Below are 26905 nucleotides of genomic sequence, written 5' to 3' on the forward strand. Positions count from 1 at the left end.
TTTATACATTATACATTTCAGCCTTTACACATCCCAAGTAACTTTTTGCCCAAAGTTTACACATTCCAATTAGAATTTATTTCTAACACATAAAATATTTTTTGGTATAACAATTAGGGAGTAAGAAATTATACTGAAAGGAAGACAAAGTTAAATTACATAGGAAAAGACACAAATAATCTATAATGAATTAATAATTGCAAAGGAATCTCGAAAACTTGAAAGGAACATGATTGGTGTTTTGGTCTAATGATAAAGAGCTATCATCAGGAGCGGATGTCATAGGTTGAAAATCTCTAAAAAAGAAGAAGAAAGAAACATGATTAAACAAAACTTCGGGGTGATTTTAAGAAGCCGAAAAAAAAAAAAGAAAAAAAAAAGAAAAAGAAAGAAAGATGAAAATGACAACCACAAGCCACAACATTATTGCCACGTTATTCATTCAAACAATTATTATTATTGTTATATATATATATATATATAGTTATTAATAAGTTGTTATTGATTTTACTCTGTTCATCGGTGGCATGATTTTATAGTCTATCATTCATAATTTGTTTTAGACGCCGTATATTTCTCAGTAATGATTACCTTTTATTATTATGTTAATACGCGAGTTGGTTTTAGTATAAAAGAGATTATTTTTGTCATCCGATCAAGACGGCAATTAGTGTTTGGCATAGATGAAATTCCGAGCCTAAATTTCGTATGCATTATAAAACTTATTAACTAAGTTAACTGGAACCATCAATTGAGTTAACTAAAATCTGTTTATAATCTAATTTCTCTCTACTCCCATTCATTATGAAAAAAATTGTGAAAAATGTATTGTATGTAGAATTTATACACATTTTTTAATAGAATCGTATTATACTTAGACGTATTGCAATTATTATTCATTATTCAATATCATGACCCCCAAAAAAAAAAAAAAAAAAAAAAGCAATTATTATTACAAACAAACTGTTTATATTCCACCTCTCAAAACCACAGGCGTTGGAGACCAGAGGAGAGCTGAAAGGTGCTCTCTCTCTCTCTCTCTGTCTCTCTCTCTGCTTGCTTATACATCACTCTGAGAGTCTCTGTGATGCTCTGTGTGGTATAATCTCAATGTTGCCTAGACCTGGAAACTGTGAAAACTCTTTCTCTCTCCCTTTCTTTAATCAGAAAGCTAAAAACTTGCTCTGAATTAAAACAAGTTCTTAACTTTTTCAACAAAATTGTGGATTCTGAGGGACACCCAGTTGCCAATTTTCCATAAAAATGGAGAATTCACAACCAAAAAAGAAACCCACTCTAAATCTTTCCATTTTCACTACTCTCACAGAGTCTTTCTCTTTACCAAGTCCCTCCAACAAATCTCCAAGGAATTTTGTCCAGGGAGGTGTGGTTGGGCTTGGCATAGTGGCTGCCATGACTGATTTGACCCACCAAACTAAGCCTGATGTAACACCAGCACCACCTATACCAATCCCCATAGTGTCCTCTGCCAAAGCTGCTACTGCTAATTTCAAAGGCAGGCTCAGTGATTTGGCTTTTGAGGATGAGGTGGATGAATTGTCTGAGAGCTATACTTGTGTGATATCTCATTTGGGGACCAAGCTTGAGAAACGTGTCTATTTTGATGATAAGCTTGATGGGGTTGTTGGTTGTGGTGGTGGTGGTGGTGATTGTTGTGTGGTGAGTGATGGAAGGGTAGGAGTGTTCTCTGCCTCTCCTGTCAATTTTGGTGATGCCTATATGGGGATTTGGACTGCTGATTTTCTTAGCTCTTGCTACCTTTGCAAGAAGCAGCTTCATGGACTGGATATTTTCATGTACAGGTACAAAAAATTACTTACTGTTTTTGTTGGGGTGGTTGTAATTGTTGTGAATGATCTGTGACTTGTGTGTCTTTTGGTTGGAGTCTGATTTGCTTTTCAAATTCAGTTCTTGAATTGATTTTCTATAAATGATTGATTCACTTTAGGTTGAAGCCAGTGCAAAATACACTTTGGAAGCATGTTTGAATTTTTGAATTATGGTTGTTGTTTGGTTGATTCTTGATATGTTTTTATTTGGAATCTATGTGTTTCAAATGGTTTTATGGCCCATATGAAGTTTGTTGGCTTTGTATTTGTTAGAATTATGGTTAAATGATTAAATTCACCATTTCCTAATAGGCAATAGTAATAGCTTAAGCTTTTGGGACAATTGGTAATTCATTAGTATATCTAGTTCTTGAATGGAAATAGATAGATGCAGATATTTAGTGATGAGTGAATTTGTTAACTGGTTCTTATTATATAACAATTTTTGTTTTTGTGTAGCCTTTGAAATAGAGTGGAGGGTCCGGTTGTTGATTTCTTGGAACTTTATTATTGTTTTTCATGTTTAGAGTCTAGTCTTTGGGTACAGGCTGTTCTGATGATTATGTAAATGGTTTGGTGCTCTTTGAGATCCTTGTCAATGGTCTCAACAGAAGTGCGTATTAGAAACAGAAACTTTTTTCCCTGTGATAATTTTTATGGGAGATATTTGAATGATAATACCATTAATAGAACATGTATAGGTTTCTAGTTGGTAGTCCATTCAGAAATTGTAAACCTCAAATTGTTGTCAGATTGTATTATGGCCCTTTAAATCCTAGGCATTCATTTGGCTTGACTGGCTAAATTTTCTAAGTTCTAACCTAGTCACTCTGCTGATACTTTATCAGAAATCTTTCTTCATAAATGTATATCAGCATGGCCATCTCTTGCAGATCTAGAATAAATTTTTATTATTGCTTAATTTTCTATCTTCTAGGCTGCACATATATCATAGGAGTAACCAGGATGATTAGTTCTAAATGTGCTTCTCTTCATTTGGGACAACAAAATGGACACAGATGTGTATGTTGATGTAGGTTCTGCAGTCCCCATGGCTGCTATCTTGCTATAAGAATATCAATAAAGAAAATCTCTTCAATTTTGTAGAAATCTACGTTGGGATTTGGCCCATTCTATATCAATTATTTGATAAGCCATTATTATGCCTCATTCTTTTGTTGTAATTATGAAAAGAAACAAGTGAGATGCAATTCCATTTGATGATTGCATGTCAAGCCTATATCAAGGGCCAATTGCTATGAGAAATAGGACCCAAGTAATTCCATCACAGAAAATATTGAGAAAGTTAGGGGTTTCCAAAATGGCTTTCAGAGTTTGCATTTTGGAATAATTCAGTCAAGGTTTGGATGCAGCTGTTTCCTTAATATAGACTTTCAAGTTGTTTCCTCAGTGGGTCTTAAACCCATGACCTCATCATCCATCCCATTATTGTGGGAGGAAAAAGTACAGTTGAGCTATTACAGTCAACTGCTCAAGAGTCAATAATCTGTCAATTGAATATTGGTATTTTGATTATTACCATTTACCCGATCCTTGGTGGAAGAAAGAGACCATTAAGTGTATTCTTGCAAACCAACTGATCTTCTAATGCTTTTCAGTTAGGTGCTTAGGCCTCTCAAGAACTGATTCACAGCCACTGATTAGTGTTATTATTTTTCAAATATTTCGTTGATTTACAATTGTTCTTTTATTTTATCTAGTGTATTCTCTTGTATTATACATGAGGCATGCAGATTTATGGGTTTTCTTGTAATTTTTTACTTGATTTTATGGATTGTTTAAGTCTTCGGTCCTAATCTTTAGGAATCTCTTCCTTCAGAACTTTCCTTTTAGTGTACTGATAAAATTCTTTGTTATTTAACCAAATAAAAAGATTGTAGTTGGCCACCTTTTGTCAGTTGTGACCATAAATTTAGTTTGGTGGGATTTTGGTGTGTGTAATTGCATTGGTTGTTATGTGGTTCACAACACAAGTTAGCAGTCCTTTTCCCCCGACCTCCCCCCCTTGGCCTCATTGTATTTAAGATATTTGATGATATAGTGGAGTGCTCAGGTGATATTGTTTGCTTCTGTATGTGGTGTTGATTCTCTTGAGTTTATCATTGAAAATTCAAACCCTGGAGATATTTTTGGAGTCAAAATTTAGCACCTTCTCAACCCACCCTTCATAGAGTTTTCACTGATAAAGCATTTATGGACCTTTGCAGAGGGGAGAAGGCATTTTGCAGTGCTGAGTGCCGGGACAAACAGATTAGAAGTGAAGATTATAAAGAGAAGTTCGCATCTGGAGCACTGAAGCCCCTTGATTACTCCGTGTCTCCCTGCTCCGGTCCACTGATGTTTTTTGCTGGGGTTGTTGCGGCGTAGAAAATTTTACGATTCTTATATAAGTAAATAAAATGAAAGTAAAGAACGTGGAAGCTTGTCCAAATAAACTGTTATCACCGGCACAATAAACTATAGACAAAAAAAAAAAATTGAGAGAGAGAGAGTTTGAACAAGTAGTTTCTGTATCCCTGATTGCATGAAAATTTCTTAGGATGGGAGATATTTTGATGAATAGAAACTTCTTTTTGAACCAATAGAGGGAAACATATCTAGATTTGTATTTTGAGAACATTATAGTAATCATTCTATTATCAGTACCCGATACTTTTAACTCTCAATGTATTATTGTCAAGTTTGAGAAGCAGATATCTTTCTGTTTCCATGACTTTTAAGACTAGGGTGGTCCATCACTTAAAAAAGCCAAAGTCGATATTGACAGAATTGGCATATTTAGCTGCCACTAGTTGCTTAATGGTGGGCGTATAATGTATGGATGCAGTTTTTTCTTTTTAACTTTTTTGTTTATTTGTTCTTGTTAGATATTTAAAGTCTTGTTTTTTTCTATGTGCAATTAATTATACTTTAACCAACTATTTTTTTTGTTTGATGGACTTTAACCAACTTTTAGTAAATAAGCATATTAAAAATTAGCAAAGAGATCAAAGTGAAAATAATATGTTAGGAGAAAGTTTTTCGAATACAACTAAAGGGACCCAGTTAGTTTTTTGAATTTGATCTGCGAACAAAAAAGGTCAGATCTTGCATTGCTTGTTCTTTCCAATTTTGTCAAATGTGTAATGTGCTGTCTATTTTGATAGACTGTCTTAAGATGAATAAAAGAACCATACACTGAATAGGAAAAAAAAAAAAAAACATATGAATTCCTTTTGTTTTTCAGTTAGTGAAACCACATATATATGCATCACATTTCTATTTTCCTTACATGAAATGTACCACAGTCACAGACCTGATTTGTAGGGAACACCTGCAGCCGGGATCCATTTATCCCCTTTGATGAATGAACTCACTGTGAATTTGCTGGCTTGGTGGCTGGTCATGTTCTTCACCCCCTTCCATTGGACTCTATCCTTTGTTGATGAACCGGGTCCATAATTTTGAAACTCACTGTAAAATATGGTGTCTGGAGCTGATGTGCCTACCCATGGCAACCATCCACTGGAGTCAATGAGACTCCCCAAACTGTTACCTATATATACAGTTGTGGAGTAATTCTTCCAAGGCCTTCCAAGGTATGTTTGGCAGCTCAAGTTCGCATATCCATATGGGAAAATGGTGCAATTCTGGATTGAGATTCCAGTGTTCTGATTTGGGTCAAACTTGCCTTGTGCTGTGATGGTATTTTGCTGGCCAAGTAAAGGCTCTTTAAGCAGTATGTTGCAGTTTTGAAACACCACTGCTGAGTTTCCAAAGATGAAATCAACTGTCCCTGTGATATTGCATTCACTGTAGAATTGCCTGTTGGTATGTGCATAGAGGCTGTCCTGAAATGCATTGATAAAACACCGGTAAAAGATGGAATGGTCCGAGTCTGACAATAAGGCCACTGCCTGATGCTTGATTGCACCTGCAATGTTCCTGAACCCCATATCTATAGCAATGAAGCTCTTGCCAGTTACAGCAAATGTTGCTGTTGAAAATGTTGGAGTCCCATCAATATTATTGAGGCTACCGTATACAACTGTATCATTCATCCCATCACCAACCATCACAATGTTCCATTTGTTCTTATTGACCTTTACGTTTTCATAATACGACCCTTTCTTCACATAGATTACAAACCTGTTTGTGCTTTTATCTGGGACAGCAGTAAGGGCAGCACTTATATTTTTGTACTGGCCAGAACCATCTTGTGCCACAATGATGTTGGCCTGCTTCTTCACGTCCCAACTTTGAAGTAGCTTCCTATCCTTAGGATTCAGCCACTTTGGATCTTCATAGTGCCCTGTAAAACTCATTAGCCGTCTAAGCTTTAAAGAGCTCTCTACATTTGAAATCCATGATATGATGGCAAGGCAGTTGCTAGTTAGTTCAGTAGAATTCTGTAGCCAATTTGTAATGCTGGTCTTAACTGTTGCACTTGCAGTCTCAAAGCCCTCTTTGCATGTATCCTGGTAAGTACCTGCCGAACTCAGCCAAGTTTTGAGATCATCAGCAGCTTCTAGCAATGTTAATGAGCCAGAGGACAATACCATATTGAGATGATCCAATGCTAGGCTCAAAAGCTGGACACAATTTTCCAAGGCTACGACAGTTGCGTTGTCAGTGCTACCATTAAAATCATTGTGATCCGAGAAGTATTGAGCAACTTTAGACAATTCATTCATGGCCACTTGGGTTGCCAACTTGAAGATGTCCTCAGGCTGAACGTGGCTTGTGTTATTTAGTGGAGAAAGGCTGCTGTAACAAGTATTTGGGTACAAGGTAAGGTCACAAACGGCTTTAATAGAAGGAGCTGAAGACTGAGAAGTACCACCACTTTGAGAATTTTCTCTGGAACTATGAGAAGTTCCAAGCACTGCAGCCACTATAACACAAACAAGAATTATGGAGGATATGCTTATGATGGTGACTCTCTTTCGGGTCTTCTGAGGAGCTTCAAGCTTTAATTGCTCAGCTTCATCAATTTTGCCATAGGTTTTGAAGGAAGACATGTTTATCATTTCGTCTATGTTTTTTGCTCTCACATTAGGGGTATGGTGGTTGGGTAGAGCCTTCTTTAGATATATAGAAGCAAGAATATGTAGAACGTGCCAGGCATTATTCTCCTAGGTAAGTATTTTGAAGGTTCAACCATTGGAGTGCTTATCATGTTGAAGCATCATAGATTTGACCACTTGGGTGCTCTTGGTGTAGGATATCTGATATCTCTTACCAGCAAAGAAAAATAAAATAAAGCTAAATCTTTTCTTGTTTATATGCCATTAAAATATAAATGGTCATGGGATTGGTTTTATTTTTCATATCCAGCAAATAGCATTAGTTCATTTGAGTGAATAAATGAACAGTGAAAGCTGTTGGAGTATCATAGACACGGTTTTGGAAATAGATACGCTTTCTCTCCAGCAGGTTGTAGCAGTTTAGTTTATAAATAATATTCACAATATCATTCTCTCACAAAGTCTTCAGTGGATGTCCAATACATCATAAAAAGGTTGGTTCATTTTGGAAAACAGATCTCACATTAGCTGGATATTTCTCAAAATATATTGAGACATCTTCAACTTAGAAGATAATTAACATTTTTTGAAATATAAAAAATGGTATAGGACAAAAAAACATAGGACTAGTTTATGACATATTTTACCTAGGATGCTTGAATTATTAGTTGTTAATAAAACGAAGAGAGAGTAGAACAAGAACATGATTTTTCTTTTTTTAGTTTTTATACTATGAAAAACTCTATATTTATGTATAGAGATGGGTTTAAGTTACATTCAGTGTAACTTCACAAGAGCTACACCATTTTTAGACCATATATTTCTATGAAATCTAACAGTTAAAAAATGTCAACTATCCATGTCTTTATTAAACATTTATTATTTATTACTTGTCACACGATCACACCAGCTAACCAAATTAATTGTAGAGAATATTATATTACTATTTTATTTTTCTATTGTCTCTTTCTCTCTAACCTTTCACTGCTATTCCTAACTTTTTGAGTTGCAGATCTTCTTTAGCATGGCCTTGTTTCTTTTATAATACTTACATATTGGTTTTTTGAAGGAAAATGCGTGAAGTTTATCTGAGGGAAAAAGTTCAAACCGAATCCAATCTTTAGAGATAAAGATAAAAATGATCAGCTTGTAAAGGTCAAGATAAGATAAAATTTGTTTTAATTCAAATTCATCTTCTCTACAAATTGATTCAAAGATAATGTTTTATTCCTTAGAAACCCAAAACAAGCCTAGTTTTTCTCATGGTTTTAAAAACCGGACCAGAGGTAAAACCGGATTTGCCTCGGATTCTCGATTTTTACTGGTTTTCACCGATTTTACCTCAGTTTTAGGCCTTTTTCCAAACCAAACTAGCCTCCGGTTCCTAGTTCAATCAGTTGGACCAACTGGTCCAGTTTTTAAAACCATGGTTTTTCTTATGAAATTAAGTTTCTCTTTAACATATTAGAGTTGGTGTCGAACTTGTAAAGAGCAAAATTCAACTAATAAACTTGTCTTAAAAGACTCATCATGTTGCATATAGAGTTGCTAGGATAACCATTCATGGTGCATAAAATTATATGAGATTGCGCTTAAGGTAGAGATGGATGAAAATCTGTAGGTTCACAAGTGCATTTATCCTAAAAAACGAAAGAAAGAAATAAGAAGAAGAAAGAAAATTAAAAGTTTGACAGACGGTCAATAACACTAGGATATCCTTTAAATTGCATTAGTGACTCTATATTAATGGCACGAGAAATAGTGATTTATTACCGTTAGATTTAATAAAGGATTTATGGTCTAAAAAATGCATAATTCTTGTGAAATTATGGCCGGTGTAACTTGAACTCGTCTCGTATGTATATGTAAGTTTGTATTAAGAGATTCAAAGAGAGAGAGAGAGAGATATACAAGAGAGAGTTGACCTAGAGGTCCCTTGATTAGGTTTTAAATTAAGGTGAATTGATATATGCCATAATTCAAGCCATAATCAAAGGCTGGTTATTTGCACAATAAAAATGGAAAATACATTAAATACAATAAATACAAACATCCTCCAACTCAAGGTAATGTGGAAAAAGTCAACTTGAATTTGGTGATGAGATAATGAAGACTTGAACTCATAGCCTCATATCATGTGCCAAATTCAAATAATTCGTAGTGTTTAACCATCCTAATCGTTTATTTTTATTAATATTTCATTAGTGTACGTAGTCTTTTGGCCATGTTTGAACTCTAGGTGTGCAACAGAAACTCCACTAAAAATAAAAAATAAAAGACAAGTCAACATTGTCCAGTACCACATCAGAAATTTGTTCAGTAATGTATTCAATATTTGTTATATTATATTGAACAATAATGTGACTCTATAAAGTGTTACTACCTTCATAATTTCTTCTCATCCTCAAAAAAAAAAAAAGGTTAATAATTGAATTTGGTATGATGCTGAACATCAGAAAATACATGCCAAGTTATAGCCAAAGCTAGCAAGAGACCCACCAAGCTTACATGCTTTTCCCCATCAGAAAGGGTGCATCATACCCCAAAAAGAACAGGATCATTGCACTTAAGGATGCTTAATAGAAAAAATTCAACATCTATCAATAGGCTTCTGCAGCATCATGACAGCACTCGGTATTTCCTCCTTCCGCCACAATCAATGGCAAGCAACCATTTTGATTTGTTAGAACTGGGAACTGAAAAAGGTTGAAATACCAGAGCAAGAGATCCATCTAAAGAAACTGTGCCAGCTAGATCTTTGCCAGGTTATGGGGCTGCAGGCACACACACCAATTTGGTATATAAATTATTTCATAAAAAAACTAACCGAACACACACACACAAACCAGCTTAAGGTAGACTATCTATCAAATGTAGCAACATGGAAACACCAACCCATCTTCAAGCAGTGTTAATTTCTTATGTCATGCACAGTTCAGGGGATTTTTTTTTTTTTTAATACTTTTTCTGATATCTGTATATATAATTGGAATAAGACTCTTTGGTATTTGCTTTTCACTATTTCCAAAACTACCACTATTACTAATTGAAAATTGATCTTCCTAAAAACACAAATTAAGGGAAAAAAAAAGTATTTTAACAAATGGTTAAAAAAAATTGGAATAAAATAAAAAGATAAGGACTAAAATAGTCAAATTGAAAAAAATGTATTAAATTTTTCGGACTTTCTACCCCACATTTATCCATAGTTATAACTATGGAAACTTTCAAAACTCTTTTCACAACTAGACCACTATTTATTTTGAACAGAAAAGGGTATTAAATAATGGAATATTTTTTAAAAAAAAAATAGAAAAAAAAAGAGTCTTGAAGCTAATTTAAAACTGAAAGTCGTGGCAAAATGCATTTTTCAGAATTTCTTATGAAATTTTATTTGTAAACCTGGATTTGGAGTTCGAATTTGAACAAATTACATGAATCCAGGGCTGCCTAGAAATTTGTTTTAATAGCATAGGCTTGCAAAACGTTTGAAAACAATGAACCAAACAGGAGTCAATTTAATGAAAATTTTTTAAACCTAAAGTAATAAATGTGGATTGTGCCAAAAAGTATACAAGATACCAAACAGAGATAAAAGTGATAATTTAAAAAATAAAAAATAAAAATCAGAGGTATATATATGTATGGATGGATGTATATGTATACATATAGGTGAATATTTAAGGTCAATCAGCTTCTTACCGCTGCTAATTCCTGCTCATGCTTTGGGATAAAGGCAGTATCAACTTTGCCATTTTTGAAATCCTGTGATAAACCGGCAAAACTCGCAAATTAGATCCAAAACTTTTGAAGTTCTCTGAGTTCATATCGCTAAAAAGAGAGAAGAAACATACATGTACAGAGACACAAACAAAGATGAATTAAATAAAGATTTTAAAATAAAGGATCCATGTTCTGGTTGCCTACCTCCACATCAAGTATAAGTTTATGGTATTCAATGGTTGTTGGAACCCCTGTGGAAAAGTGATCAGAATTAAAATACTTATATTAATTAAGAATTCCAAGAGAGGATCAGTCAAGAAAACATTACAATCAAAGAGTCTATGAATGAAAACGCAATATAGAGAGAGAAGTACGGAAACCTATCAACTACAGGATCTTGACTAAAAACCAGGGGTAAACCCTCTTCAAAAAATACCTAATCCATTAACTAGTAAAGGAAATTTGAAGACTTAGAACTTATAACAGCTCAAAATTGGCAACACAGGCTGTTTAAGGATAATATTCTGGGTCCCATATCACCCTATCACATTCAGTAGACTGAATGCCTAGCATACATGACACCCGGAAATTGAAGTGAAAAGTGAAAAAAAAATATGGAGAGAGAGAGAGGTATAATCTTAATCCAGAACTAGTACAATTACCTGTAATAATAGTGTCATCAAGAGCTCTTTTCATGCGCTCAATTGCCTTTTCTCTTGTTGGAGCCCATACAATAAGCTGCATTTTAGTACCAAAGTTGCCAAACTGATTAGAACAATTTGTAGCTAAAACTTCCAATTTAGATGAGCAGCCCCAAGGATATTAAAAATTTTGATTATCAAGTTCAACATAAGCACAAGCTGTCCATCCATCACCTAAACCAATGCTCAGGGGACAGGGAAAGTTTATGGACACTAACGTACTTTATCTTGAACTATATGCATGATAAAAATGTCCACACATAGAAAAAGACACTTGATGTATCACATGTAAGAGATATAAAGACTGAAATTTACCACTTGCTATATTTAGCTGAAATTCTGTTACTCAAACCAGAAGCCACAATGTGTGCTTTTCATTCCTTTATTCAACAATCATTTTTTTAATTACTGATTTAATCCCATTGTTCAGTAGCAAGTCCAAATGAAACCTATTCAGAAATCTAAATTAATAATTACCAAAAAAATTAAAATTATTACTAATTAACAACTCAGAATGTTGCACTGTTCACTGTTCTGTGGCTGAAACCTTTGGATGTTAGCTCTTTGTCTATTTGGGGTCCATTGGTTTATGCCAAAGAGGGTGGTGGATTTATTGGCATGGTGGGAGGGGTGGTTTTCTAGGCATCGTAATGGAGATATTTGGAATGCAATTTCATTGTGTATCATGTGGACCATTTGGAAGGAAAGAAACAATAGGGTGTTTGAATTGAGGACATTGACCAATCTATGATGCTGGTCAAGTGAGTGTTCCTGAACTCATTATATGAGTGGATGGCGGCTTTGTTCAGTCATTATTTTTCTAGAATTTTGGACTTTATTGATTGCTGTAATTTCTTTAATTTTGCTGCACTACTAGTACACTTCCTGAGTGCTACTGTTATCTATGTTTTTCCATATCAATAAAGCTTTCTGACTTATCCAAAAATAAAATGTTGCATAATTTAAGATACTTCTCTGTTCACAAGCCAGTCCCCAGCCTAGAGAAGGAAGATTTTGCTAAGTAAGTTTTTTAAACTTCACCAAGCATCCACACTACATAAGCCTATGTACCCTGACATTAATCAATTAAAACTAAACAGAAATTGGAGAATTAGCTGGCCAGAAAAAGGCCCTCATTTGCATCTGTACTATTAACTGCTGCAAGGATTGAGCCATATCGGTTACTGATGCACAAACAATTCTGAGACACAGACAACGCAGATACAACAGCATGATACACATCCCTACAAATCCGCCACATGCACATTAACTTAATGGCATCAACTGCTCATACATACCACACATTTCATAGGACAAACATATACTAACAGCAGAAGTGAGACATACCTTTCCTAGAAGGGAATCATAGCTTGGAGGAACCACATAGTCAGGATAAACATGGCTATCCATTCTAACAAATGGACCTCCAGATGGCAAATATGCTGTTATTCTCCCTGTAGCCCAAACAAAGAAGATTGGGAGCACTTAGAAAAGATTGATAACAATTATACATTACTTTAGAAAATATTGAAATCTGGAAGGTAGTCATGTATCATGTGGTGTACTTAGAGAGATAAAAATGAAGAATTTCAAGGGGGTGTCAATTTACCCATCCTGAAGCTGAAGTTTCTATTCTGCGTAATCTCAATGATTGGGTGGCAGCTAGCAGTTCTGTCCAACTCAAATTTGTGAGAGTTTATTGATCTTTTAATTTTAGATGTTAATTGTTCCTTTTGAGTGTTTCCCTAGTATACTTCCATGTACGAGACTTGTGCCCTTTTGTGCATAAATTTTTTAATTAATTAAAAGGTAAGGTCATATCCAGTGCACAAAACTCCCACTTTTGTGGCATCCGGGAGAGGTGATTGGTAGGAATCCTTAACCCCTTTTTTTTCTACTTTTGGAAAGTATGATTCCTGAACTTGAACCCCATGAATTGTTGCTTTTGGTAGAAGGCACTTGCCATTGCCCCAAGGCCCAAGCTCTACATTTTTTTAATTAATTACTTAGCATAAAAGAAATGATTGAAAACCACCATGCTAATTTGTTTCATTTACTATTCTTAATCAGTATGCATTGAACTATAAACCTCTTACTGATTGATAAGGGGATGACTATGTTATAATACAGATAAATAAAGGAAAATTTAGCAAAGCAGCTACAAGCCTACAAGGCCCAACTGTATGCAAATGGAGCAAGTTAGGTAATCTAACAAACTTGAGAAGACAGAATCAGAAAGGTTTGGTGCAACAGTTGATTTTCACATGCATGCAAGACAGAGATCATAGATACACTATTGGAAAGTACCTGGCCCAGGTCGGAATCCTTTAAAGGCATCTTCTGCATTGATACGGCATTCAATTGAATGTCCTCTGAGCACAATATCTTCCTATATAAAAAATCCAAGTCATAAATTAAATACATTGTATTTTATGTTTAGGACTTCTTTCATTTCCCTTTTTCTTTTTCTTTTCGGGGGGGTGTGGGGAAGTAACTATGGTACCAAGGTATTACTTACCAAAAAATAAAACTAAAAATTCCTATAATTAAGGTATCCTTTTTTCACTACCTGTTTATACCGGAGTTTTTCTCCCATAGCCACAAGAATTTGTTCCTCAATCAAGTCCACAGAGGAAATCATTTCTGTCACAGGATGCTCAACCTGAATCCCGCCAAAAAAGGGGAAAACATTATATAATTAGTATACCCTAAAACAGGTAAGCTTTTAGACACGCTTATGTAAATCCACATTCTCAAGATATATTTCTACCTGGATCCGAGTGTTCATTTCCATAAAGTAGAAGGAACCTCTTTCGTCCAAAAGGAACTCAACTGTTCCAACACCAATGTAACCTATAGATGCTGCTGCTGCAACCGCTGCGTCACCCATTGCTTTCCTCAACTCTGGGGTCAACGCAGGAGAGGGTGCTTCTTCCAGCAGCTTTTGATTCCGTCTCTGAACAAAAGCCATAGTCAAGAGAGCTTACTACTCGCATTTCAAAAGTAGTTGAAACTTGAAAGAGACTTTATAAAAACAAAAAGCCTTTCAAAACAGCCACATAAATTTAGTGTACAAACATAACAAAACAAAAGCCAAAATGTGGATAAAAGTTGGGACATAAGTTCTATATTTTCTTGAATTGTCGCTATCAAAAGCCCATAAAAAATTGACCACCTTCAGATATTTCCATTTGCCTATAGAACTTTAAACATGGTTATTCATTTTTGGGTATGAAGCAAACTCCATTTTCAGGGCTAAATTATATATATATATATATAAAAATTAAAAACTCTGAAATCAGTTTGACAAAATGTCCCTAAAATAAAAGGAATGAGTTCTGGTACCTGGATGCTGCAATCACGCTCTCCAAAGTGGACGACATTACCATATTTATCTGCAAGAACCTGTAAACCATATAGTATGGCAGGGATGAAGTTAAAGTTCCAAGTAGTAGTAAGATGGTAAATTAAAATTAAAAAGAATGTAAATTTTACCCTTTTTCTTTTTCATTTTTAGGTTAGTCTTTTTAAAAAAAAAAAATTTATTTTATAATTAGTTAGCCAATATTATCTTACTATTCCATATGTCAACAACTCAATATGTAATGATGTTAAGTTGTCAACAAAAAGCTCTATATATGCATCCATAGTAGTGAGAATTAGGTACATGATATCTGCACTCCACACCATTAAAAAAAAAAAAAAAAAATCTCAGTTCCAGAATAAACCTATCCATGTTGACCCAGACTTCAAAACGTTTTATGGTTATGAACACTTGGTCCTAAATCAACAACCCAGAATTCATTTGAGAATGTTAAGAGATCATACATTTGAAAAGACATCAAAACATCCACCCAGCAATTACCTGGAACTCAATGTGCCTAGGATTTTGAATGTACTTCTCCAAATAAACTCCATCATTTCCAAATGCAGCTGCTGCCTCACTTTTGGCTTGCTGCAATCAAACCACACCCAATTTAATACAAATTTCAAAGGAACTACAAATGAAATTCTTTGTAGCAAATATTTGTTAAGATTAAATTGTGCTATTTAGTTTTTAGTAAACATTTCAAACGAAATATGATATATAAAATCAATTATCTAAGAGGAAGCAAACAAACATATCTCATGAAATAGATTGACTAAATTTATCAGAAGAAAATTTCATAAACTAACGCACGTAAGTAGTGAAAATGTATATGCAACCAATTTCAAGTCATGCAACAACCTCAGCAGCAGCAATGGCAGCAAAAGGATAATAAGATGGAGATAGAATCAAGACTTTATCAAGCATTACAGTAGTTCTGAATGTACAAGATGCTAAAATGTTATATTAGGAATTTTACGTAGTACCGGGCAATGTAACTTTAACAAAAGTTACATGAGGTGTAGCTTCCTAACCCATATATATGGACTAATTTCACTGAGTAACAGACATACTATTGGCTTTAGAAACCCAAATTTAGCCTGTGGGCGTGAAGCCAGTCAGTATCCTTCTTGATTCTTTAAAAATATCCACTGTAACAGTTTGGGTCTTTAGTAGTACGAACTCAGGTTAACATAATAGCTTTTGTTTACTCAATTATCACAAGCTAGCAAAACAAACACTGAACTTTCTTTTTTCTGTCATTCTAATTTCTATCGATGGTTCCAATTAGTTAATCAGTAACTCAAGATTTATTTGACATTAGAATTTGAAGTCTAAGTAATAAACTAATAAAACAATTGAGGTTTCAGCTTTAAACTCTTTATAAAGCAATTACTACGTTTCTCGGTCTAATTTTCATTGTATTCTCCTTGTTACTGTCTCTAAGCTTTTATAAAATTGAAGTGTAACCTTTTGAGTTTCTTTTCCAGTTTAGGCAAAGCTTTTCAAATATGCTGCATTGTGGACAAGTATCTTTTTCTTAAGTATCAAACAAATAAGTAACTAGCAAAAACTTCAGAGATTTCACAAAAATTGTTTATTTTAAACTCCATCAGTCAAAAGAGGAAGAGAAAAGAATAAATGCACCAATACAACAATATAATTTCATAATCTATTACAACTATTTTTAATAGGTAAAATCAAACAGACATTAAGTGGATTTTTGAACCCACACCTTCACCCTCCACACCATTCTTAAATAGGAAGGAGGTGCTAACATAACATTATTAGTATACCTTGCAAGAGGAAGATCAGGAAGACATGACTAAATTTTATAGAAGTTCAAACATCATACAGTATTTAATATAGCAGTCATCCGGCCAAGTAACATAACAGGAAAAACATGCATTTGGGGCAATACCTGTAGCATCTTCACAAACTCATCAGGTTCTTTAGCTAGACGCATGCCACGGCCACCACCACCTGCTGTTGCCTTGAAAGTATAATATGTTTGTCAATTCACAGAAAATTCAATAAGGAATAAAGATAAGATTTTAATACTTCATTTACCCATCAATATATATATATATATCTTCTTCTTTATATATATATATATATATATATTGGGCAAGGGAGGGACCCTGAAATCTCAGAAAAGTTACACCAATCCTCATCCATTAAACATTTCGTTTTTGTTTCTTTTCCTTTTCTTTTCTGAAATTGTATGGATACAATTTCAGACAGGATTTACTGACAGTATTTTTATAAAGTTTTCATTATTCCACCAAATGCTAAGATTGACCCCTTCTAAAGAATTCATATCCATTGACGAAAGGAAAAAACTATTTCATCATTAAAGTTTTTGTTTAATCTCTTATACCCACATGCTTGCACATATATAAACCATGAGATAGTAGAGAATAAACCTACAGAAGGTCAACAAGTATCTGATGTTCTTATTAACTCCTCTGCTAGGAAACACAGGAATTGTATGTGGCTAAACATATTAACAGGAAACACAAGTTTTTTCTTAAATAACAGAACTTAAGTGATGGGCTTATATCATTCCCTAATGGTTTACTCTCTCCTTCTCAATGAGTTCACCTAAAAGCGGTGGGCTTTTATCTTTCCCTTTTTACTGTTCCTAAAGCGGTGGCTATGAGGTTGGAACGTATTCAGGGAAATTTTTTGTGGGGTTCTTCAGCTGAGTGCTTCAAATACCCTTTGGTGGCTTGGGAAAAGGTTTGCTTACCTCGTGAGTTGGGTGGGTTGGGAATTCATAATTTGGTGTCGTTCAATCAGTATCTATTAGGGAAATGGCTGTGGAGGTATGGTCATGAAACTTCTCATCTATGGAGGAGGGTCATAGCCATGAAATATGGGGGAGGGGATAGGGGGGGTGGAGCACTAGAGTTTGTAGATGGGCTCATGGTTGTGGGTTATGGCGAAATATTAGTGAAGGGTGGGAAAGTTTTTCTAGGCATGTGTCTTTTGTGGTGGGGGATGGTTCTCGAATTCTTTTTTGGCATGATTAGTGGACTGGGGATAATTCTCTCAAATCTCTCTATCCTCAGCTATTTGTGTGTTCAGTCTATAAGGAAGCTTGTATCTCTGAAGTGTTAAGTCATCCAGTTGGTGATAATGATAGAGTATGAAGCTTAAGGTTTTATAGGGAATTTAATGATTGGGAGTTGGCTGCTTCCTATTCCCTTCTTCACTTCATTCAAACTCAAATTCCTAGGGGTGAAGGTAGTGACAGACTTTTTTGGTGTCTTAATGGAAGTGGGAAGTTTTATGTTCGGTCTTTTTATAATAAGATTCGAAAGGTAACTCTTCCTACTTTCCCTTGGAAGGGCATTTGGAAAGTTAAAGTTCCTAGAAGGGTGGCATTCTTTATGTGGACAGCAGCTCATGGTCAGATCCTTACTTTGGATAATCTTATGCTTCGTGACGGCATTTTGGCAAATTGTTGTTGTATGTGTTGTTGTAATGAGGAATCTGTGGATCACTTGCTGATTTCTTGTCCGGTTGCTCATTCTCTGTGGATGTATATGCTTCAGCTGTTTGGGATTGATTGGGTCATGCCAGGTTCCGTTGTAGACTTATTTTTCTGTTGGTATCATTGGTTTGGGAAACATAATTCTAATATTTGGAATCTGGTTCCGGGTTGTTTAATGTGGAATATTTGGATTGAATGGAATTGGCGTTCTTTTGAGGATACAGGAAAGTCATTGGATCAGTTGTTGGAGTTATGTAGACGAACCCTTTTTGATTGGTCTCGGTGTTGGGGCCTCTCAGATTGTTCTACTATCACGGATTTTCTTTTCTCTTAGTATAGCTTAGTGTTTGTTTGCTTTTGTTTACCTCTTTTTTCTTCTTGTTCACTATCGTGAACATTGTGTTTTCTCATGCTTATCTTTTTTCAACAAAACTTTTTCTTACCTATCAAAAAAAAAAAGAGTTCACCTAAAGGCCTCACTCAAACCATATGCAAGATACCCAGAAAGAATGAACTGACTATGAATTTGTAACCTTCAATCTACAATAATAGTTTTGAATGCAAAGAAAAAGAAACTTAACACTGTGAAAGCACTGATACACAAAACTATCAAAAACTAATCTCCGAAGTCTCTAACTCATAGGAATAAGGTCTTCCACCCCCCCACCCCCCCTCCCCTTTCTTTTCTGCCCAAAATTTGGGGTTAAAAAAAAAAAAAAAAAAAAAACAAAACAAAACAAAAGTAACTAAAAGACCCTTAAATTTTTTTGTGAACTGAAAGAACCGTTCTTGTCACAGTTATAGTTAACAAAAAACTTCAATATTTCCCAAGGTGATCTCACACTGAAGTTTTTCTTACAAACCTGTCCACTTGCATAGATGTTAAACCTTAAACCCTAAAGGTTTTGAGAAAAAGTAAAAATATGTGACAATTGCACTCCATGCTTCATAAGTTCCAAATGGAGATGTTAGAAAGAAGTGGTTTCTCTGCCAAATGGAGACAATGGATCCTCTTTTGTCTATCCACTATCCGTTTCTCCATCTTGATTAATGGCTCTCCTTGTGGATTCTTTGGTAGCACTAGAGGCTTGAGGCAAGGTGATCCGTTGTCTCCTTTCTTGTTTGTCTTGGTAATGGAAGCTCTTGGAAGAATGTTGGATAAAGCTGTTCATGAAGGTCGCATGTCGGGTTTCAGTGTGGGTAACTTGGAGGGAAGATCCAAGGCGGTGTCTCATCTCCTTTTTGCGGATGACACTCTAATCTTTTGTGAGGCTGATTTAGATCAGATTTTGATTCTTCGTATGATTCTTATCTGGTTTGAGGCGGTGTCAGGCCTAAAGATTAACCTAGGCAAGTCAGAATTGGTTCCAGTTGGGGTAGTCAATCATATAGACCTTTTCTTGGTTGTTCTTGGCTGCAAGCAGGGCTCTCTCCCAATGAAATATCTTGGTCTTCCTTTGGGTGCTAAATTCAAGGATAAGACTATCTGGAATCCAATTCTGGAGAAAATGGAGAGGAGATTGGCGGGTTGGAAACGCTTATATTTATCCAAGGGAGGTAGTCACCCTAATCAAAAGCACCCTTTCTAATTTACCCACTTATTTTCTATCTCTATTTCCTATTCCTGCTAGTGTGGCTAACCGAATTGAGAGGCTCCAGCGGAATTTCTTATGGGGCAGTTTTGGAGATGATCCTAAAATTCATTTGGTTAAATGGGCTACTGTTTGTTCTCCTATTTCTTCGGGTGGCTTAGGGATAAGGAAGATTAGACTCTTCAATGAAGCTTTGCTTGGGAAGTGGCTTTGGAGATTCGGGATTGAGGAAGATGCCCTTTGGAGGGAAGTGATAGAGATAAAATATGGATGTATGTGGGGGGGCTGGTGTACCAGAGCTGTGATTGGCCCTCATGGTGTTGGTTTATGGAAAAATATCCATCAGGGATGGCCTTCCTTCTCTCGCCATATTCTATATGATATTGGTGATGGGTCTAGAGTGAAGTTTTGGCAGGACCGGTGGTGTGGAGAGACTTCTCTTGCTGTTAGTTATCCGGACTTGTTCAGATTTTGCAGGAATAAGGATGCTAGTGTGGCTGAGCTTATGATGTCCACCAATGGCGTCCGCTTTTGGGATGTGAGATTCGTTAGGGGTGTGCATGCTCGGGATCTAGAGGCTATGTCTGATTTCTTGGAAACCATTTATGGTTCTTCTATAAGGGGGCTAGGTGAGGATAAATTGTGTTGGATTCCTAGCAAAGTTAAGGGTTTCTTGGATAGTGATTATTATAGAATTTTAGATGGCTCCGCCTTCTTTGGTTTTCCTTGGAAAAGTATTTGGAAGCAGAAGATTCCCTCTAGAGTTGCTTTCTTTGTTTGGACTGCTGCCTTAGGGAAATGCTTGACGATTGATAATTTACGTAAAAGGAAGGTATGGATTTTGGATTGGTGCTACATGTGTAAGAGAAATGGTGAATCGATTGACCATCTATTCCTTCATTGTCCTTTTGCTTCGGATCTATGGTCTATGGTTTTGGGTCTTTTTGGAGTTTCTTGGGTTATGCCACACTCTGTTTTGGGGCTACTGCGTTGTTGGCAAGGCAGCTTTGGTCGTCATCGAAATGGTTTTATTTGGTCTATCATTCCTCATTGCTTATTGTGGTGCCTTTGGAGGGAGAGGAATAGTAGATGTTTTGAAGATTCTGAGAGATCTATTCCGGACCTCAAGCTTCTCTTTTTTAGAACTTTAAGGGATTGGTTGTTTGCTTTGCACAATAAATCTTTCCCTTCTTTTATTGTTTTCCTAGACTCTTGTAATTTTTGTATTTGATTTCCTATCCCTTGTTCACTTCCGGTGCACTTGGGTGTTCCTTTTTATCAATATATCTTATTACTTATCAAAAAAAAAGTTCCAAATTTCCAATTAAACATTGTCATGGCTTGCAGCATTTTGTGACGTTATTTTTCTTTTAATAAGAAAAAAGGCTTAAAATTTGTATCTGATGAGTAGCTTTACTAATTTTGTAGATGTGTATGCCAGTAAATAACTCTACCGTTTATTTCTATACAAAATTGACAATACAAATGTTATTAGTACCAATGACATCTATGAACTCTGTAATTGTCGTTTTTGTTACTCATCAAAAGCCACAGAAAAAAAAATTAGAGCAGATGTATTATAGTCAAGAGCACGTCAAAATTCCTACTTCTCTTAAGTTAGTATAAGGTAGATATGGGTCTGCATTGCAATTCCTGAAGCCACAAAAGGCAGCATTTAATAACTATTATAAAAAAAATACTAAGACAAGATTATTTACCTTGATCATAACAGGATATCCAATCTCATTGGCAAGCCTGATTGCTTCTTCTGTGCTCTGTGATAATGATTATTTTGTATAAAAAATTTACCAGAAGATAGAAAAAAGTGATTTCACAACTTTTTACCAAGATGAACAATAATATAGCATCACAAATCACACATTATACCTGTAATAATCCATCACTTCCTGGTACAGTTGGAACACCTGCCTTCTTCATTGTTTCTCTAGCAGTTGACTTGTCACCCATAACACGGATACTGTCAGGCTGCAAAATGTAATAAAAAATTTAAATTTCTTGCACAAACTTTTGGAATTCAAGAAATGATTTCTACCATGGACTCCCAATAATAGCTATGTATGAATCAGAGTTTTTAACTGTCTGTTTAGAAAGTCAAAATCATACATAAAACAAATTAAACCTTGGGTCGTTTATAAGAGAAACCCCTTATAAGTTATAACTGGTGAAGAAAAAAAGGTACACCAATATCTAAAGTTGTTATTTGTTTAAGTATTAATGTAAGGTTTCCCAGTGCTGTCTCTCTCTCTCTCTCTCTTCTTTGCAGAATTACTGACTTAAATTTTTTTAGTAACTATAACAAGTGGAAAACAGCACAGCACCTTGATGAAGATCCTCTTTCTTTCCATCTTAGCAATCTCAAACCATAACCCTATTCCTTGCCTTTTTGAATCCCTATGTTTTGAATCCCTAAAACCCCCCAAGTGTTCTTTGAATATTAGCATCCATTAGCCCATCAAATCAGCCTCGAAAAGAACCACCTATCTGCTGTGTACAGAAAATTTCACAATCGTATTTTATAAACTTCATCCTCTATTTGCCTTTCAAATTTTCAATCCTATCCTTTCACACCCTAATATATACACTAGATATACTTCCCGCGTACTAGGGTTGCAACCCTTTTTGCTCTTTTTAATTGACGATTATTACTCATCAAAAAAACTTATTATCATATACGGAAAACCTTTCCTCCACCTTTCTAAGCCCTAAAATCATAAGCATTCCTACCAAGAGCCTTTTAGCTCAACTAGTTGGCACCTCTTGGTGTTTTTAATGGAGATATCCGGGGTTCAAAACCCCCCACCCCCAACAATTGAATTATCAAAAACATCATAAGCATCCCTATCTTAGCCCACCACATAAGCAATCATAAGTAGCTTTCACCAAATTTGTCCTACACCAGTATTTATGGCTAACCAAGCAAAAAAGACTTATAACTTCTGCTCTCTCTGCTTGGAAAAGGCCCAGTATCATGGAGGAATCAAATTTACACACTCCTGTATTTTTTTTAGTTTGGCAAATAATCTTCATGAGCTTAAGCAACTATCAATTAGTATGAAACCCACCAGAATGAAATCAAGAAAGTTTACAACCTACAACAATAAAATATCAGGCAAAAGAATTTTTTTTTAAAATGCCAGATTTAGCCAATATAAATATAAAACTTGCATAAAAAATCTTTAGCCAATGATATGATAAACATACTGATGCAGGAAGCATGACGAAAATTTTATTCAAATAGTCTTATTTAATTTTGGAAATCAATTATGTTTTTGTTGGTCAATTGGATTTTATTTGAGGTCTTATTAGTTAATTAGATTAATATCTTATTTTATTTCCTAGAGTTAGGGCTATTTTTGCAATTAAATCATTGGATTTCTCAAGTCGATTCGAATTAGAAATATGATTCATAATAGTCTATATAAGCAGAGGGATATGTCATTGTCTGGTGTTGTTCTTAGAAGACGATTTTGTTCTTGGAAGACAAAAGATAGGTTATTGGGAATTAGAGGATGAGCTTCACGGCCTTTTTATGAGGAAACATTTGAACTACATAAGTTACTTACGTTAGGCCCAATGAAGTTGATTCGATGTTCTTTGCACATTTCAACAAATACTGCATTCTCAGCTAGGAAACCATATCCAGGATGCAGCATTGTACACTTATGGCTGATAGCAGCAGATAGAACATTTGGAATTAATAAATACCTGTAAAAAGGGCAGAACAATATGCATGTTACACCACTATCAACCAAACCAAGAACTAAAGAGGAAAACACAAATATTTGGACATATATTGATGAAATATACAACAATAACCAAACCTTAGCCCCAAATTTTTGGTCAACCTAATAGTGGAGAGAGGGAGAGAGAATTCATCATAATATATGCAACTTGATATTTATGCTTACCCAAGGGGTAGCACAATTGGCCGCAGACTACACAGATGAAGCAGGTCACTAGTTCAGATCTCCTCTTCCCCATTAGGACCAAATTACTTATTAAAAATAAATTTTAAAAAAATATTTAAGCTTTACCCTTCAAATCCAATACTCTATTCCCAACTTGGAATCTAAAACTTTTGTTGAAAATAATCTTTTTTTAATCGTATTACTTTCTCTTTTCACTACGCGAAATATTTTTTTTTATACATATAACATATTACTATCTTTTCACTAAGTTTCATCATTTCTCCCAATAAGATTTCCCATTCCCTCAACAAAACATAAATAAAAAAATAAGGAGTTGTTGACATACATAATGATGAATAGATAATGGTAGCATATGATTAAGGAAGAAGAACAAGAAAGGAAATCATATCATAAATCACTTACGACTGATTGCTTGGCGCTTCACCAATGCAAATTGATTCATCTGCCAATTTCACATGGAGTGCATCCTTGTCAATGGTTGAGTAAACAGCCACACAAGGTATCCCCATCTCATGTGCAGTTCTAATGACCCGAACGGCAATCTCTCCTCTATTTGCAATCAGAATTTTCTCAGCACGACATGTAGCATTGAGAGCTCCTCCACGCTTCTTAGATTTATAACCACCAACTTGTGCACCCTCGAGTCTTTGCCTAGGAAAGTTCACTCTACTAGTTCCCACCATAAAGCTACATTGGGAAGCTCTGATTCCTCTACTTCTCCCCACAAATAAACCCTTCCATTGGATTAACAAAACCCAAAAGAACATCAAATATAATGATCATAACAATGATAATAGTAATAACTAAAGATCCAATTGTGACCCAATTAAAGATTCACTAATTTGAGCAAAACCCAACACTTAGAACCTTAATTCACTTTCAAATAAAATGAGTTATAATAATCAAAGATCCAATTGTGACCCATTTAAAGATCCACTAATTTGAGCAAAACTTAAAACCAAAAACTACATTCAAATATAAAATGGGGTATAGAGGGGACTTACAGGAGGTGAGGTGACAGATTTACAAAATGGCAGTGTGGCATCCATTTTTGTCAGTACAGAAGGAGAAAATGCCTAAAACAAAACAAACCCATTTGAAATAAACAAAAAAGAACATAAATTTTAGCATCATTATCAAAGCCTTTAGTGTCAAAACTACCTCTTTGGAATGGGAACAATGATAATGGAGGTGTTCTGATCCAAAATTTAGAGAGACAGAGTCAGAGACAGAGTTCAAGAAAGAAGTGTGAGAGTTGGAAGAGGTTTTTGAAGGGTAAAAGAGTGAGGAGGTGTTCGATAAAAACAAGGGAAGTGGCAAGTTGCAAGCTCCGCCAAAGTGGTTGGGAAACTCTCCAACTGTGCGTGGACTTGATTTTGGTTAGTACTTCGTATTACCTATTAATACAAATGTGCAAGAATTGTAATAATGCAAATCAATGGTTGGGATTCGTGGTGGCAATCGAAAACAAGAATAGACAGGAGGAAGGAATCAATGAATCAACATTTATTGGTCGAGATGATTTTGTACACGGGAATGAGGTTATGAAACATTGAAACATGGGAAAGTTGCTGAAATTCAAGATCATGATGTCACTTTTGTAACATGCATGGGCTCAAAAAAAAAAAAAAAAAGGTTTAGTTCCAAACCCACTTACCCACTTGAGTTATCTTCTTCTAACTCACTATAAAAGGATTAAAGAGATTGTTAATGTGTAATTTTACACTTTATTTGAGAGTTCATACAAAATGAAATGGAATGAGTAAATCATAAAAGAATTAAAAATAATGTGTTTAATTAAGATGGATAAAACAGAATTAAATAATCTTGTTTAAACATTTAAAAATAAATAAATAAAAATAAAAGGTAAGTAACATTATTTTGAAATAATATAGAAGAAACTGAAAAGAATCATTTTACGACAATGTTAACATTAGATCCTCTATTTTAAAATATATGGATAAATGTATATGAGTATTTTGGGAGTTTCAATAAAAATTTCATTAAACTTAATTCTATTCCCTCTTATTTCTCTTAATTTTGGGGAATGAAAATTTGAAATTTTAAGAAAATAGAGATGAATAGATGTTCCTTCTTACCCATACCAATTTCTCTCACTTAAACTTCTAAATAAGAGTCCTCCATTAAAACTCCTAAATAAGGAAATAGAGTGAATATTTTAAAATAATTCCATTCCATTCATTTCCCTCCTCTTAGATAGAATTACATGATTCTTTTAATTGTCATGTGACTTGTTTAAATATATAAATAATCTTAGAAATAACTAGTATTGAGTTAGAGGAGATGACTCATAACTGATTTAGAGCTAAATTTAACTAGAAAAAACTAAATGTAAACAATTGGTAAGAGAAGTCCTATGTATGCAAAAATTTTCTTGATGAGTAGTTGAGACAGAGAAAAATCAAAGGAAGGATGAAGCAAGGGAGATAATGAATGATATCGAGTTTGTAAAAGTGGGATGATGCCTAGCCCTATCAAGTGTCAACAATAATGAAACTAATAAGCTAGAACTATTGAGGACTTGGTAATACTTGAATTGTTTATGCTCTTCATGATCTCACGAGGGATGAAGGTCCCAAATTTTGGTTTTTTCTACGCACACACACACCAAAAAAAAAAAAAAAGGAAGAAGAAGAAGAGAGAATTCAATATCCTTCATAACTTGTATCATTCTTATTGACATTTTAAATAAAATAAATAATATGTTCAAAATGTTACTAATTAATTTTTCAAAAATGATTTTATTTGGGGATATTCAAAAAAAATGAGAGGACTAACAATTTGGAATGGAATGAATATCAATTAAAGCTTTTATTCCAGATTGGATAGTAAAAATACCTATAGCAACGATGGTTTTACAAGTTAATCAAGTAACCTTGAAACTAGAAACCAAACATAGGAAAGTTGTTGAAATTCAAGAGCATGATGTCACTGTTGTAACATGTATGGGCTCAAAAAAAAAAGACAAAAATAAGGTTTAGTTCCAAACCCATTTGAATTTATTTTCTTCTAACTCACTATAAAAGGATTAAAGAGATTGTTCATTTGTAATTTTACACTTTGTTTGAGAGTTCATAAAGAATGAAATGGAATGAGTAAATCATAAAGGAATTGAAAATAATGTAATGGAATTTGTTTAAGATGGATTAAACAAAATTAAATAATCTTATTTAGA

General features: G+C 34.7%; 3 protein-coding genes across 3 annotated transcripts; 1 reads left to right on the top strand and 2 right to left on the bottom strand.

Annotated features, from left to right (window-relative positions):
- The first annotated feature begins 981 nt into the window (after positions 1–981).
- Positions 982–4537, top strand: LOC126707361 (FCS-Like Zinc finger 14-like). Its single transcript, XM_050406966.1, has 2 exons — positions 982–1823; positions 4079–4537. Exons 1-2 carry the CDS (start codon positions 1264–1266, stop codon positions 4236–4238), a joined length of 720 nt encoding a protein of 239 aa, XP_050262923.1. The 5' UTR covers positions 982–1263; the 3' UTR covers positions 4239–4537.
- A 366-nt stretch (positions 4538–4903) lies between these two features.
- LOC126707360 (probable pectinesterase/pectinesterase inhibitor 46) lies at positions 4904–6910 on the bottom strand. The gene has a single exon (XM_050406965.1). It carries the CDS (start codon positions 6878–6880, stop codon positions 5159–5161), a length of 1722 nt encoding a protein of 573 aa, XP_050262922.1. The 5' UTR covers positions 6881–6910; the 3' UTR covers positions 4904–5158.
- A 2256-nt stretch (positions 6911–9166) lies between these two features.
- On the bottom strand, positions 9167–25242 carry LOC126704610 (biotin carboxylase 1, chloroplastic). Its single transcript, XM_050403642.1, has 17 exons — positions 24871–25242; positions 24714–24785; positions 24112–24443; positions 23344–23485; positions 21647–21745; positions 21478–21534; positions 16590–16661; positions 15167–15256; positions 14647–14706; positions 14072–14257; positions 13871–13963; positions 13609–13690; positions 12649–12755; positions 11263–11338; positions 10805–10851; positions 10580–10642; positions 9167–9651 (listed from the first exon to the last, which is right to left on the bottom strand). The coding sequence occupies exons 2-17, from the start codon at positions 24756–24758 to the stop codon at positions 9628–9630; spliced, it is 1575 nt and encodes a 524-aa protein (XP_050259599.1). The 5' UTR covers positions 24759–24785; positions 24871–25242; the 3' UTR covers positions 9167–9627.
- Between the last annotated feature and the right edge of the window lie 1663 nt (positions 25243–26905).

This window comes from Quercus robur, chromosome 11, assembly GCF_932294415.1.
Source record: "Quercus robur chromosome 11, dhQueRobu3.1, whole genome shotgun sequence".
NCBI lineage: Eukaryota > Viridiplantae > Streptophyta > Magnoliopsida > Fagales > Fagaceae > Quercus > Quercus robur.